Source organism: Hypomesus transpacificus, chromosome 17 (genome assembly GCF_021917145.1).
Source record: "Hypomesus transpacificus isolate Combined female chromosome 17, fHypTra1, whole genome shotgun sequence".
In the NCBI taxonomy this organism is placed as follows: Eukaryota; Metazoa; Chordata; class Actinopteri; order Osmeriformes; family Osmeridae; genus Hypomesus; species Hypomesus transpacificus.
This window is the reverse complement of record NC_061076.1, coordinates 13,073,649-13,088,697: the sequence shown is the minus strand read 5'-3', so window position 1 is coordinate 13,088,697 and position 15,049 is coordinate 13,073,649. Positions and strand designations below refer to the sequence as shown.

The window sequence follows — 15,049 nt, the reverse complement described above, 5'->3', positions numbered from 1 at the left end:
AAATAAAAGTCGATTGCGCAATATGTCAGTGTTCTTTGTGTGCCAATCCTGGGAATCAGATAAATCACTCCAATGTGTTCATGCTTCAGTTTTTGTGTTTCAGTAATACTAATGAGGGATTTAGCTGTTATATATGATAGTTCTAAGGACCACCTTTCATTAGAGATAACAATTATACCTTTTTATCCTAAGAATTTGACCTTGGTTAGAATGGTCATTCTGGAGTCTCCAAATGGCCCTTTTAGAAAACGCCTGGATGTACTCTAATAAAAACATGTGTCAAATATGAATATATTGTGGTATTATGTTTGACTTTTGATCTGAATTGGGTAAGGCTTCAACCTGTGGTCCAATTCTGTCTTCCAGCTAATACCTACCACCTCTAGGCCTCTTCAGGCCTCTGTTTTCAAAACAAAATCCAGGCGGAAATAGAAACTTTCACTTTCCTTGTGTTCAAGCTTCTATTACTCAACACCAGTAGGACTGACAGGGGTCCTGACAACAAGGAACATAACTTCAGAGTGTCAGCTTTCAAAAGAGTCCATTTACATGCATGTACTCCAAATGGTTCAAGAACAGCTTTCAATTTACTTTGGGCATGCTGTTTAGGCGTTTTTAGGCACATTTAACAGTCTCCAGAACAGGTTAATGAACAAGGACAAATGTGGGTCCTGAGGTTAGACCAGTTGAGAACCACCACCCAACAACACACCAAAAAAAGACCCCTCCGCTCTTCACCTTCTCAGTGTCATTGAAGGCCTCCACAGCCCTTAACACCAGCCCCTCCTCCTCTGAGAGCACATAGATGTCCTGGATGCCTGTCTCCAGATGCTCCCCTGGCTGCAGGAAGAAGGAGCGTTCACCCTGAGACAAAGGAAGAGAGAATGCAAAAAAGATGAGAAGATGGGTGTCGCACAATAAATGTCTGTCTTTATAGTCGGTTTGGTTCCTTCTTGTCTTGAGAAGAGGGGCACAAGGTCTCACCTTGACAACCCTCTTCTGCCCCAGTTGGGGCTTGCCATCTGGTCCGACTGGGTCAAGGATTACACAGTACTGTCTACTGCTCAGAGTGGTCACGCCAACCACACCTACTACCTCCTCAGCCACAGAGGGAATGTGTGCCTCCCGGTCTGCCATGGTCACCAACCACTCCTCCCCTGTGCGTCGGTCTCGACCAACCGCATCCCTGAAGGCGCGAAGTGCACGCACATGCAGCGCTTTCTGAGAGGCATGGAAAAGAGAGCGTGTGATGGTTATTAACTTTCAGTATCATATTGAATAATATCCCATATCCAGTGCACTAGAAATGGCCAACGTTACAGTAATAAATAAGGAACCATTTAAAATAATTTACTAAATAATGTCTAAATTATTAAACTACATTTTTAATCAAGTTGAAAAAAGGGTAAATACATAAAAGTTTTAATGAACAACAGTGATAATTTTACGATGACAAGCCATTAACAGCTCATTTAAACACTCGTCCAGTCCAAGCATTTTTGTGCCACAAATGAATCATAAGTATGAATATATTTGGTTTTGGCAGACTAGCTGGCCTACACAAAATTAAAACTTTTAAATGCTAATTTTATCTATGGTAAGAATAACACATAATCTTAATCCTAAAATCATTTGAGCCCATATCACGTGTTGTAATTCTGCCACAACAGGGGCAGAAAGATGGATTACCTTGTCAGTGAGGATGAAAGCATTGACAATGTCCAGGACCTCCTCATGAACCCCAGGTAGATAAGCTCCCACCTTGCTCACCTGCCACTCCTCACCTGGGGAAAACCACACACAAACACACCCATTCATCCCTCATGTTTGTGTAAGGCGTGTGTTTGTACTGTGTGTGTGGAGCATACCCTGTAGCAAACATTTGGAAGATCAAATCAGTATAATAACTCCTTTAGGACAAACAAAATACAAAATAAATGTCTGCTGCATGTTTGGGATTATTAATACAAAGTGTGATGGAACAATTTAATATATGCCTGTAGTTTTAATGTTAAACTTTGTCAAATGTCAAATTCTGTGAAAAGGGTGTTAGCTAATGAGGGGGTTGTAAGTGAGAACACAAAGGACTCTGTTAAGACAAGAGAATGTTTAGAACAGATGTGACCTTTAACTTGGAGATTGTGGAAAAGGTGTTTAGATTAGGAGAGTTATCTTTTCAGTGAAGAGTTCATTTGGGGGTTTCTGTTGGTCACAAGCTGTCTATGTGATCGATAATGCCTGAGACCAGGGATCAAATGTATCAAAGTCATTGTTAATTAATCCGTAAAAAAATGTCTATGGAAAAAACTGGAAAACTGTACGCACACTGCGTATGCGACCGATACCCCACATTCGTCTTCATAGATTCCAAATAACTTGCGCACGTGAACAAGCTTGTTGTCCACAACCTCTCAACTGATATATTTTACCTTACAAGGTTGTTGAAACGCCCATATTTGATCAGGTTTATCAATAAACATCTCAATTAACCCATTGTGAAGAATGAATGATTCTTAATGAGAAATGGCTAAAGCAACAAAAAAAAGAGAAAAATATCAACTTTACTGAATATGAAATGGAGATCTTAAACAGCTAAATAGAGTCGGAGGAGCATCTTGTTTTAAGGCCTCAGGCTATCAGTTACTGAACATAGATGGAGTAAACATGTTTTAGATTGACAAAGAATGTGCCCTTATCGTAACATATATGCAGTCGATAGAACTCATTACATTTGGGAAACAGCAAATTCAGCAGCAAATTACGACTTTAATGTTGGCCTGGTCAACCGCAGTGTACAGGAATTTAATGTACATGGGGACAGGCGGATCATGTCATCCCACACCTCTGGCATCACACAACTGAGGGTGGATTGGTTTATCCCCAACCTGTCTGCCAGCTCCTGTTGAAAAGTCCCAGTTGAAGATAACTTTTTAAAGTCATTTTGCTTGACTTTTGATGGGCATTCCAACACAGGGCCCAGCTCACTCAATACAGAGATCCAAAACAATGCCTCTTGTATCTATAACAATTTACCAGTCATCATTGCGGGCCAAGAAATCTGCACGATTCCTTAACTCCCGCTCTCTTAAATGTCCCATTGGCGATGTTCTCCAAAAGCGCTAAAGCATTGTGCAACAATAGTTTATGCCAAACAGCTGCACCTCCAGTCATCCGTCCATCAAACTCCTGAAGTTTGCGGCCTGCACTCGTCTCAGGGTCCTTGAGGTGTGCAGGTCCTCGAGGGTAGGCAGATTGCAGCCAATCACCTTCTCAGCAGCGCGGATTATACGCTGCAGTCTGCTCTTGTCCTTGGCAGTGGCAGCAGCGTACCAGATGGTGATGGAGAAGGTGAGGATGGACTTTGGCTGTGTAAAAAGTGCACCATCATTGGTAAGGTTTGTGAGACTGCTCACCAAAAGAACTAAGGGGAAACCCACTTGTCTAGCAGATAAAAATATGAAGTAGGTACCTAGCAAAAAGTAGCCTAAACTTTCCCAGACTTTCAGCAACGGTAGTAATGCTGAGGGCTCGCTGATATCATTGTCTGTCTTACTATAACATCGTATTTATGTGCCCTTGCTAACGTCTGATATGATATTACAACAAAAATGTTGTAAGCTCCTCAAAGTCAAAGTTGGACTACTGCAACTTTCTGCTCTCCAGTCTCCCAGCATGCAGCCTTCTCCAGAGGATTCAGAACGCGGCAGCCCGCCTGGTCTTCAATCAACCCTCATCCTCATCCTCATCTCCCTCCACTGGCTTCCCATCACGGCCCGTATCAGATTCAAGACCCTGGTACTGACCTTCCGAGCGGTGAACGGGACTGCACCCGTCTACATCAAGTCCATGCTCCAGCCTTACACCCCCACCCGCCACCTACGGTCTTCTTCTGACAACCGTTTGGTGGTCCCACCGCTCAAGAGTGCCCGGTCCCAACACAAGCTCTTCTCCTGTCTGGCCCCCCAATGGTGGAATCAATTCCCCACCTCCATCAGAGACACTGACTGTCTCCCCACCTTCAAGTAAAGGCTCAAGACACACATGTTCCGGGAGTCCAACGGTACTTAGGAATGATTGGCTGGACCTGATGTTTCCTCCAGGATCACAACAACTCTTATTGAGAGATTTGTTGCTCTTGTTGGTTAGTTGTAACGCCTACAGCGTAGCTGAAGGAGTCTATTGGAGAACGTGCTCCGCTGTCCCTGCAGTAGGTGGTGGAGAGGGTGGTCTGGATTATCCAAAATGGATAATAGTTTCTTCAGTGTCCTTCTCTCCACCACCTTTTCCAGACTGTCCAGTTTGCAGCCAATGATGGAGCCAGCCTTCCTAATAAGTTTGTTAAGTCGGCTGGTGTCTCCAGCTCCAATACTGCTCCCCCAGCAGACCACAGCGATGTACAGTGCACTGGCCACAACAGCCTGGTAGAACATCTCCAACATCTTGCTGCACACGTTAAATGATCGAAGTTTCCTCAAGAAAAAGAGTCGACTCATCCCCTTCTTGTAGACAGCATTGATGTTGGTTTTCCAGTTCAGTCTGTTGTCGATGGACACACCCAGGTACTTGTACTCCTTAACCAACTCCACATCCTCTCCCAGAACTCTCAATGGTTGTGGAGCCGTCGTCTTCCTCCTGAAGTCAACCACCATCTCTCTGGTCTTGACCACGTTCAGGAGCAGGTGGTTTCTACCCGCCCACTCCACAAGGTCCTCCACTACTTTCCTGTACTCCTCCTCCCGTCAATCCCTTAAACACCCAACCACTGCACAGTCATACGAAAACTTCTGCAGATGGCAGGACTCTTGAGTTATACTGGAAGTCAGTGGTGTATAAGGTGAACAGAAAGAGAGACAGAACAGTTCCCTGTGGAGCTCCAGTACCACTGACCACCGTATCAGACAGCACACTGCCTAGTCGGACAAACTGTGGTCTGCCTGTGAGGTAGTCAGTGATCCAGGAGAGAGTGGACGTATCCACCCCCTCCACCCGCAGCTTCTCACTCAGCAGCAGTTGTTGGATGGTATTAAATGGACTCGAAAAATCAAAGAAAGTGATTCTCACAGAGCCACTGGTTCCATCAAGGTGCAACTGAGCTAGTTGCAGCAGGTAGATGAGGGCATTGTCCACTCCCACATGAGGCTGGTATACAAATTGCAGCGGGTCCAGGGAAGATCTCACCAGCGGCCTGAGGTGGGCCAAGACCAGCCTCTCCAGCACCTTCATCACATGCGACGTAAGGGCAACCAGTCGGTAGTCCTTGAGGCCAGATGGAGGAACTGGTACCAGGCACAACGTCTTCCACAGCACTGGGACCTCCTCCTGCTTCAGGGTCAGGTTAAAGAGGTGTTGCAGGACCTCAGCCAGCTGGGCGGCGCAGGTCTTCAGTACCCTGGGGCTGGTGCCGTCAGATCCTGCAGCCTTGCGCTGGTGGAGTCTCTCCAGCTGTCTCCGAACCTGGCCAGTCGTCACAGAGTGGGGGGGAGGGGGGTCATGGCGTCAGTGGTGGAAGAGCCCTTTGATGTAGAGGGCTCTCTGTCCATGCAGCTCACCAGGGGGGAAGGCAGCGGAGGTGTTTGGGAGGTGTGGTGTGTGGAGGAAACAGATGAGGGCTGTGAGCTAAACCTGTTGGAGAAACAGTTCAGCTCATTGGCCCTATCCAGGGAGCCACCTGGTTGTCTCGCTCTCCCCTTGAAGCCTGTGATCTCCTTCATGCCGGCCCACACCTCCCTCAAATTGTTCTTCTGGAGTTTTGCCTCCAGCTTCCTCCTATAGGAGTCTTTACACTCCCTGAGCTTCACCTTCAGGTTGCGCTGAACTCTCCTTAGCTCCTCCCTGTCCCTAGACCTGAAAGCTGCTTTCGTCTTATTAAGAAGCACTTTCAGGTCACTGGTGATTGTTACTGGGGCTTGTTATTGGGGAAGTAGTGAACAGTCCGGGATGGTACAGTGGTGTTTACAGAATTTCGTATATATTCTGTGATACAGTCCGTCATGCTGTTGTTGTCCTCCCCATGTGGTCCACACAGCGCATACCATACTGTGGACTCAAAGCAGTCCTGCAGTGCATCATTAGCCTCCTGTGTCCACCTCCTCACCGTCCTGGTGGTCACAGGCTGCCTCTGCACCAGAGGAACATACTTGGGAGTCAGCAGGACCAGGTTGTGATTCGACCTACCAAGGGGGGGAAAGGCAGTAGCACTGTATGCATCTGTGACATTAGCATACAGGAGATCCAGGGTTTTATTGTTCCATGTGGGGCAGTTCACATACTGGTGTAGAGTTGGCAGTACTTTATCCAGAGTGGTGTGGTTAAGGTCTCCAGTAACTGCCAAAAATGCATCGGGATACTGAGTCTGCGGTTTGGACACAGTGGAGTGGATGATGTCCACTGCTGCCTCAGCGTCAGCTGATGGAGGAACGTACACAGCGATGACAATGGCGGATGAGAATTCCCTTGGCAAGTAATACGGATGCATCCCCACGGCTAGAAGTATTGAACTTCTATATTATAAGTTATATTAGCTAAAATATGTAGTCCGAGCAACAGAAACATTCCTTCACACACACATGGTCGGAATTGCACCACCTCTCGTTCACATAGACAGCAATCCCTCCACCTTCCTTCTTACCGCTCTGTATGACGTCCCTGTCCGACCGAACCAAAGACCTCACATTCCCCATTAAAATCGCCGGTACCGATGGCTTGTGTTTCCTCCTCTTCGCCTTCAGCTTAGCTCCAGTTCTGCAACCCCAACACCTTCTCTGAAGTTCTTTGGGGATTTTAGGCTTTGCTCCGGGCAGTAGTAAAGGTTTACTCAGCGCAATCAGCTGATCGTGCAAATAACAAAGGCACCAATCCACTGTGCTTTGCTCTCCGTTACAAGAAGGGGAAAAAAGTAACAGAAAAGACAACAGAAAAGACACCAAAAAAAAAAACAAAAGGTAACGGTCCATTGCTTGGCCATCTCTTAACAAAATATAAAAGAAAACAACAACAAACGAAACAAAAACAACTTCAGAAGAAAGAAAAGTGATAACATCTTAAAAACTAAAACGCACACTGAGCTGCTGCAACAGGCAGCCACTGAAACAGCGCCAGGAAGTGAAGACTTTGTTTATTATATTCAAAACAGTATAGGAGAAATAATGTTTGATCTATACCTTGCTATATTAGCTAATGAGAACATGACCTTTGGTCATCTCCAGGAGAGAATGTGGGATCTATGAATTCGGATTGCTAGTATCCTTGATAAACTGTCATTACGCTGTTTGCTAAAGGTTGCTAATGCCTGCATAGCCATAAGTTAGTTATTTGTAAGATGCGACTAGGGAATGTCTGAGACACTAGGTCACAATGTTACCATTTCTATGAACCATCTAAAGACTAAATAAACGCTATCTAGCACCATGAATACGGCGCCTTCTGTCTGTGCTTGCAAAGGCTATGTTGATGTCACCCCGTAATGTTTCTTGAGAGTAAAACCTCCCACATTGTGATACTATAGACCAATTATCACCCTACGTCACACAACTGTCAAGCAGGCTCAACTGCGCATGTGGGTTGCAAAAGACGATCTTCTCCCCGTTCTATTACTCTTGGAGTGGGTCATCATATATCTCTGGCCACTGGATTGCAGGGCTTGATATTAACTTTTTGAGGCTCTTGGCCTTTGGACAAATACATTTACATTCACTTGTCTATGCACAAAAGTCACTTGACCCCGATACCCTTAAATAGCCTGTCCAAGTGATCGGGCAAAACTAGCCTGGCTAACGGAGGTCGCTTTCTCAGGCAAATGACGAATGAAACAGACAGGTTAAAGAAATCCGAGATTCTGGCTATCTTCACCAGACTCGTATCTACATTAGGCAGTCCTCCCTGACGTTTCTGGTGTAGAATGGAGTGAAATACAACATTGTGCACACTGCCAGTGAGCGAGTCTGACTGAGGCTAACGTCAAAACAGTGTAACTGGGATGTAGTCTCACTCAGATTGCCAGTTTAAACAAATCAGAAAAATAATCGGACCAGCTGACTAAAAGCAGAATTCCCATATCTCTTGAAAGCTGCCCTGCTCGACTTTTTAAATGTAGAATTTACTGTAAAAGTGTAAAATTATGAACTTTGTGACATGACGTGAAGACATGGTTGCCGCTCGACTATGCGGTCTGTACCGGGCGACATTCTCACTCAAATTTCAAGACTTTCGTGACCCAAATCAAAATTCTGATGCGACAGATCATTGGGTAATCGCTTTCTCTCCTAAAGGTATGTCCTCCTCAACGCTTTTGGTCTTTTTAAATCTAACTATTTGTACTATCCGTGTGGTCCTTTTGCCATTTAAAATGCCATCCTTTCCCGGTTGTCTGCAGCCACATTGCGCGCGCATCCCGATTGTTTACAAACAAATAATTGGTCTATTACTATATTACTGCCCTTCATTCCTGTATTCATTGTCCAGTCCTCTGAGATCCTCAACTTGAACGTATCAGATAACTTCACCTTACAGATCTGTAATAAATACAGGGTTAGTACAGATACTGTATAATAAAGAGTTTCAAGGCCTTTTCAAGCACTATTTTGGGTGTTTTCAAGGACTACAATCTGAGATGTAATTTATCAAACATATACTTGATTTACTTTAAACTAATCCTTATTTAAGCTACAAATGTTATTCAATCAAAAGCAGCGACAGATTTTCTTTTCTTTTGTTCTTTGATTAACATTAATGAGACGGACAGCAGTGGGTTTATTAGACGGCTGTCTCTTTAAGACCTGACGCACGTCGTGGATCTGACACAAATCCGTTTATCTTCCAACGCTTCACCTTCATTTAAGACTTTGAAACTCATTTAAGACTGTGTTTACGAGGATACTTGCCAAAAATTGTCATTTAGAAAATGTTCAGTTTCGTCCTCAAGTAGGCCTAATCAATATGGTACTAGCACGCACTGCCTGAGAAGAAGCGGCTATTCTCTCGATGTGTGTGTGAGTCGGGTGTGTGCGTAAAGAATGCAGCTTCAGAGAGCGCTTCTTCAGAATCTAATTGATTTCTACTTTGGCTTTTATCGTGCTTGGAAAGTACTTAAAGGAATTGAGAGTATGATCATATGCTATAACGCAAACCAAAGAATGCCAGAAAAAAATGGATGGTGCTTTAATTAAATTAGCAGGAGGGGGGATAGGCTGAGGCATTAATTTTGAGCAAAAAGACTGTATTTATGTTTTATAGAAAAAAATTTACACGTAAAAATTACTTCGTAAATTCATATATATCGTCTTTAAATAAGCACTTTTCATGTACCTCGTCATTAATATGACTGTTTCCAAGGGTTTTCCAGGACTGAAATGTCAACAAGTAAAATTCAAGCACTTCAAGCACTTCAAAAACCTTGTACGAACCCTGTAAATACTTTGATTTTGTCTTAAACTTGTACTTGGCAACTAACTTCATTGACTTGGTACTTTCACAGCAATTGGGTACAAAAGAGACTTCCTATATTACATATATAGGTGATGATGGATACCGCCTGGTCACGTGCCGAAATCTGGTTTCCACGAATGCCAGCTTGTGCATGGAAGGTTTACAGTTTATGCCCCTGGTTTGCAGTAAATGTCTCTCACCAGTAACCCTGCGCACTCCTCCTCTGTCCACGCCTTCCTTGCGGGCGCGCAGGCGGATGGCTTGGTTCTCCCGAATGACTGTGGCCTTGATGGTCTCTAACACTGCCACCTCCTTCCTGGGAATGTAGGTCCCTGATAGAAGGGGTGGGGGGTTCAGACAAGCTTCAATTTGGCAGATGTTTCCAATGAACATTTAACATGTTGTCCTTTTTTAGAATATAAACTGTGACAAGAGTAATAATTAAGATGTTTTATGTCCTTATCAAGTTAGCTTTTGACAGAGTGTGAAAAGGGGTGGCTTACCAGGCCCTTCAAAAAGCCATTCATCTCCAGCTACCCTCTTCTCTCCTTCTTCTTCCTCAAAGTCCAGCAGTGCCTGTAGACGCAGCGCGGTGTCTGGATACACAATCTGCAGTGCTGTCACGTCCTATGAAAGACAGAGGCAGAGATAGAAAGGAAGAAGGAGAGGTTGAGGTAGAGGCAGTGGTAGAGGTGGAGGTAAAAGGAGAGATGGGAGGTAGAGGAGGTGTAGGTAGAGGGAGTGTGAACGAGAGCGAGAGGAAAAAAGCAATGTAGTGTTCTGTATGTACTGTATTGTATGTATTAGGGAGGGAAAATTCAATATTCAAACCGGATTTTCATTGTCTATGAGATACAGTATGAGGAAATGTGGACTATCATTTAAAGATGCTTTTAGATTAGCCTAATTTGAATGAAAACTGTCAAATCTAAACTATAGTGGAACATTCAAATTGAATAACTGGCCCAAATGAGCCTATTTGCTACCACAGCTAAAAAGGGCCAACTGAGTGCCAAGAGTTTCAAGGTAACTTAGTTTAAGTCAAATAACACAACAAGCCATAAATGTAATTCAGTAGATTGCAAACTGTTGAGCTCAATAAGCAAGATGTTAACAGCTGTTAGTGTATTTTAATTCAAATTTGAATCTTCAAAAATTTGAACAGTGAAATGTTTAATATTCCTCATCTATTTATTTCCTTCATTGAAACTAGCATACCCTATCCACAACACCTATCCACTGCATAGTGATGTATTGAACATTTATACTTGAACACCATAGGCTGGAAACCCCTTGACTGTGAGTGTACTGTGGCACCTGTTGAATCTCTTCCCCTGGATAGAGAGGGAAAGGGTCCTGGGTAAGGCGGATCTCCAGATCGGCATGGCGAAGTTTGGCCTGTCCAGATTGGTCAAAGAGCACCTGACCATTGTCGTCGCGGGCAACAGGGTTGATGATCACGCAGTAGTGCCGTGGAGGGACCATTGTCATGCGCACAGGAGAAAACAGTACCCTGCAGAGTCATGTAGATCATGATGCAGTCAGAGCCATCGACATAAACAGAAATGTGTTTGTGTTCTTTTCTTTCTTTTTTTCATTCAGACAGGGTTAAAGAGGAGTATGTTCAGTAACCCTGTCATGAAGGGAATGTGGATATATACTGTATGTATTCAATTCCAAAATAAATGTCAGGACCTTATACTGAGTGATAGTTTTGCACAAACCTCATTAATAAATTACACACAGATACAATTCTTTATTAATTGAATGTTACGATAATCACTTTGAAAAGATAAGTATCTACACCATAATAAAGTTGAAAGTAACCAAGATATTACCATGCCTTCAACCACTAACCTCTCATTGTCCTGGCGGATGTAGGTGAGCGGTCCAGTCTCCACTCGAGCAATATTTGTGTTCTGATCCAACACATGGATGTAGTGGTGGGGTGGGATACGGATGATTGACACATCCACCAAACTCTGAACTTCTACCCCTCTGCTTCCAAACGTCTTGGATGCCATCTGGGGGGCCGAAGAAGAGAGGATTAACCATGACCAGTGAATTTATAATGATTATACAGTAGGGCTGCAACAAACGATTATTTGTTCTCTCTCAGAACAACCTGCTTGACCCCAACCAATCGGGCTTCAAGACTGGCCACTTCACAGAGACTGCCCTCCTGTCAGTCACCACTGCCTTCCAGTCTGCCAGAGCGGCTTCAAGGTCATCCGTCATCATTCTGCTGGACCTTTCTGCAGAGTTTGATACGGTTATCCATCATATCCTGCTATCCAAACTTTCTGAGATGGGAATCACTGGCACTGCACTCCAGTGGATCTCATCCTACCTGTCGTGAAGATCCTACCAGGTCTTCTGGGGAGGCAAAGTGTCAGGCCCTCGCCAGCTCTCCACTGGTGTCCCACAGGGCTCCGTCCTTGGACCCCTCCTCTTCTCTCTGTACACCACCTCACTTGGACCAATCATTACCTCCCATGGCTTCTCCTACCACTGCTACGCTGATGACAGGCAGCTGTACCTGTCGTTCCCCCCCGACCGATCCGGGGATCTCAGCTAATATTGAGGCCTGCATCACAGATATCTCCACCTGGATGACCAAGCACCACCTCCAGCTGAACCTCGCCAAAACAGAACTTCTCATCATACCGGCCAAACCCTCCATCTCCCACGATCTCTCAATCACCATGGGATCTGCGACGGTGACCCTTTCATCCTCTGCCAGGAACTTTGGGGTTACCATGGATGACGAGCTATCCCTCACTGCCCATATTGCTGCAGTCTCCCGGTCGTGTAGATTCACCCTCTACAACATCCGGAAGATCAGGAGATACCTGTCTGAGCATTCCACCCAGCTGCTAGTCCAAGCACTCGTCCTCTCCGAGTTGGATTACTGCAACTCGCTGCTTGCCGGTCTCCCAGCATGCGCAACCCGCCCTCTTCAGAGGATTCAGAACGCAGCGGCCCGCCTGGTCTACAATCTACCCATCTCCCTCCACTGGCTACCCATCAGGGCTCGCATCAGATTCAAGACCCTGGTACTGACCTTCCGAGCAGTGAATGGGACTGCACCCGACTACATCAAGTCTCTCCTGCAGCCTTACACCACCAACCGACACCTATCGGAGTCAGATGGCTGAGCGGTGAGGGAGTTGGGATAGTAATCAGAAGGTTGCCGGATCGATTTCCCACCGTGCCAAATGACGTTGTGTCCTTGGGCAAGGCACTTCACCCTCCTTGCCTCGGGGGGAATGTCCCTGTACATACTGTAAGTCGCTCTGGATAAGAGCGTCTGCTAAATGACTAAATGTAAATGTACGGTCTTCTTCAGACAACCACCTAGTGGTCCCACCGCTCAAGACCGCCTGGTCCCAACACAAGCTCTTCTCCTGTCTGGCCCCCCAACGGTGGAATCAATTCCCCACCTCCATCAGAGACACTGACTGTCTCCCCGCCTTCAAGAAAAGGCTCAAGACACACTTGTTCCGGGAGTCCAACGGTACTTAGGAATGATTGGCTGGACCTGATGTTTCCTCCAGGATCACAATGTCTCTTATTGAGAGACGTGTTGCTCTTGTTGGTTAGTGGTAACTGATTGTTGTACTTGCTGTGATTTTTATTTTTATTTTTACTGTTGCTTGCTTTTCTACAGGTACACTTGCAGAGTGCTCTTATGGTTCTTCCATTTGCCCTTATTTTGGTTGTTCACAATATTTGCTTCATGTTTTGGCTACCTGCAATGTTTTTGGGGCTATCTTGTTGTTGTTATCAGTGACCTATGCACTTTGTAAAGCTCTCTCTTGGAAGTCGCTTTGGAAAAAAAGCCTCTGCTAAATGAATAAATGTAAATAATTGATAAATCTCACAATTAATAGAACGATTAATCGACTAATTGTCAAGAGACATTCGCCCATGTCATTCACTATTTAATTAACTGTATTAACAAGTTATTGACTGACCGATGCAGCACTCTGCCTCACAACTCCTTGTATACCATGGTCTGGGTGAATACTCGATTCTGATTGGCAGCAGGGGTGTCCATTATCAGGTGATAATGGACACCTACTAAGTAGTTCCAGCAAAACTGTCTGTTCATTGTTCTAAATTATTGTGCTGGCTACATAGTAGAAGCCTGTATGAAGTGTCTGAAATAAGTAACCATAACAACAGGGATGCAGTCAAAGCCTCCATTTGTAATTTTAAGATACTTTAACACGTTAACATGTAATTACAACAATGAATGACTTTAATATTTCTTTTAACCTATTTGAAAAATGTTACTTGTCTGAATTTACTCATGTAACCGCTCATCTCACTTCGCATTCGCTATTCACCTCTAGAGGCAATTTCTAGATCTTTAGACAGGCTGCGGCCAACAGAACAGTAGCCGCTACTGTACTCTGTAGGCTACACATGGCCGATTAATTTATTCGTATAGCTATAGCATAGCTGGATAGTTTTGTTGTTAAACATACTGTCAAATTATAATTACTGTTTGGAGCATTTCAACTTTGATGTGAAGAGGTCTGTCCTTAAACCATTGATCAGTTAACAACAATTAAAGATAGCGATTACTTAATTATTTCTATACTGTTTGAAATGTTCTGAATATAATAAACAATGTTTGATTCATACCTTGCAATATTAAGCTCATGAGCACATAACCCTTGATTATGTCCGGGAGAGAAATATGCCTATCTATTTATTATGATTCTTGTATCATTGATAAACTGTTATTATTCTTTTAATATGCCTCCATAGCCATAAATTGGGTTTTTCTAAGGTGTGACTAGAAAAAGGCCTGTGTCGCTGATGTACGTCAGAAATCACAATTTTGCCAAAGTGAATAATGCCATGCAACTTTGAATGAGCAAAATAGAAGAAGCTGTTGGAAAAATTGAAGATGTAACTGTTATACTGTATAAGAATGATTCTGTGTTCAGTATTCCCTGGTGCAAAGAGAGGCCTACCCCCAACTCTGAATTCTCGGTAAACATACAAGACCCTTATCTTGGGACTGAGGACTAAAGGCCGATTTATACTTCTGCGTTTTTATGCACACGCACACGGGGGCCGCCCTCTCCGTCAAGAAACGCCCTCTGCGTGTCCTCTCCGAGCCCTTCGCAGAGCTCTGCGTGCACCTCCTGATTTTCCTGACTATCCATCTGTCCGTGCGTCATTTTACGGATACCCCTTGGCTGTGATTGGTCCGTATTAAGAACCGATTGCGTCAGGGGTGGGGGCGGGGTTGCCGTGACCAACAAGAAAACAGAATCCTTTGACCGCCATTGTTGTAAGTTTTTACAACTCTTATTTCAGCTAAACAGTACATGTAAATCAGCATCTGAATTAAAATGTGACGAGAAATGGGCAGTGTAGTTGCTGAAAATGTGCTTGTTTTATTGATGAAACGGCTCATTTGTAAATTTGCTCCGACTTTTCGATAACCTAGCTAGCATTGCAGTGCAGCGCTATCTACTGTTCTGGCAGTGAATTCCTTTCAGCACGCAGAGCCGTCGGAGTAGTATAAATTCAACCAGTCCGTCCGACTCCGTCCGACTCCGTGCGTGCGTCTGTCCGTTAACGGAGACGCAGAAGTATAAATCGG

The 15,049-nt window shown here is 44.5% G+C and overlaps 1 protein-coding gene across 1 annotated transcript in view; it reads right to left on the bottom strand.

Annotated features, from left to right (window-relative positions):
* Nucleotides 1-15,049, bottom strand: part of LOC124480054 (major vault protein) — a 70,413-nt gene that overhangs the window by 43,277 nt on the left and 12,087 nt on the right. The window contains exons 2-8 of the mRNA XM_047039098.1: nucleotides 11,281-11,447; nucleotides 10,741-10,936; nucleotides 9,927-10,050; nucleotides 9,624-9,755; nucleotides 1,690-1,784; nucleotides 985-1,221; nucleotides 739-864 (exon numbers count right to left, since the gene is read on the bottom strand). Coding sequence (XP_046895054.1) covers nucleotides 739-864; nucleotides 985-1,221; nucleotides 1,690-1,784; nucleotides 9,624-9,755; nucleotides 9,927-10,050; nucleotides 10,741-10,936; nucleotides 11,281-11,447 — 1,077 coding nt within the window. The remainder of the gene's footprint in view (nucleotides 1-738; nucleotides 865-984; nucleotides 1,222-1,689; nucleotides 1,785-9,623; nucleotides 9,756-9,926; nucleotides 10,051-10,740; nucleotides 10,937-11,280; nucleotides 11,448-15,049) is intronic.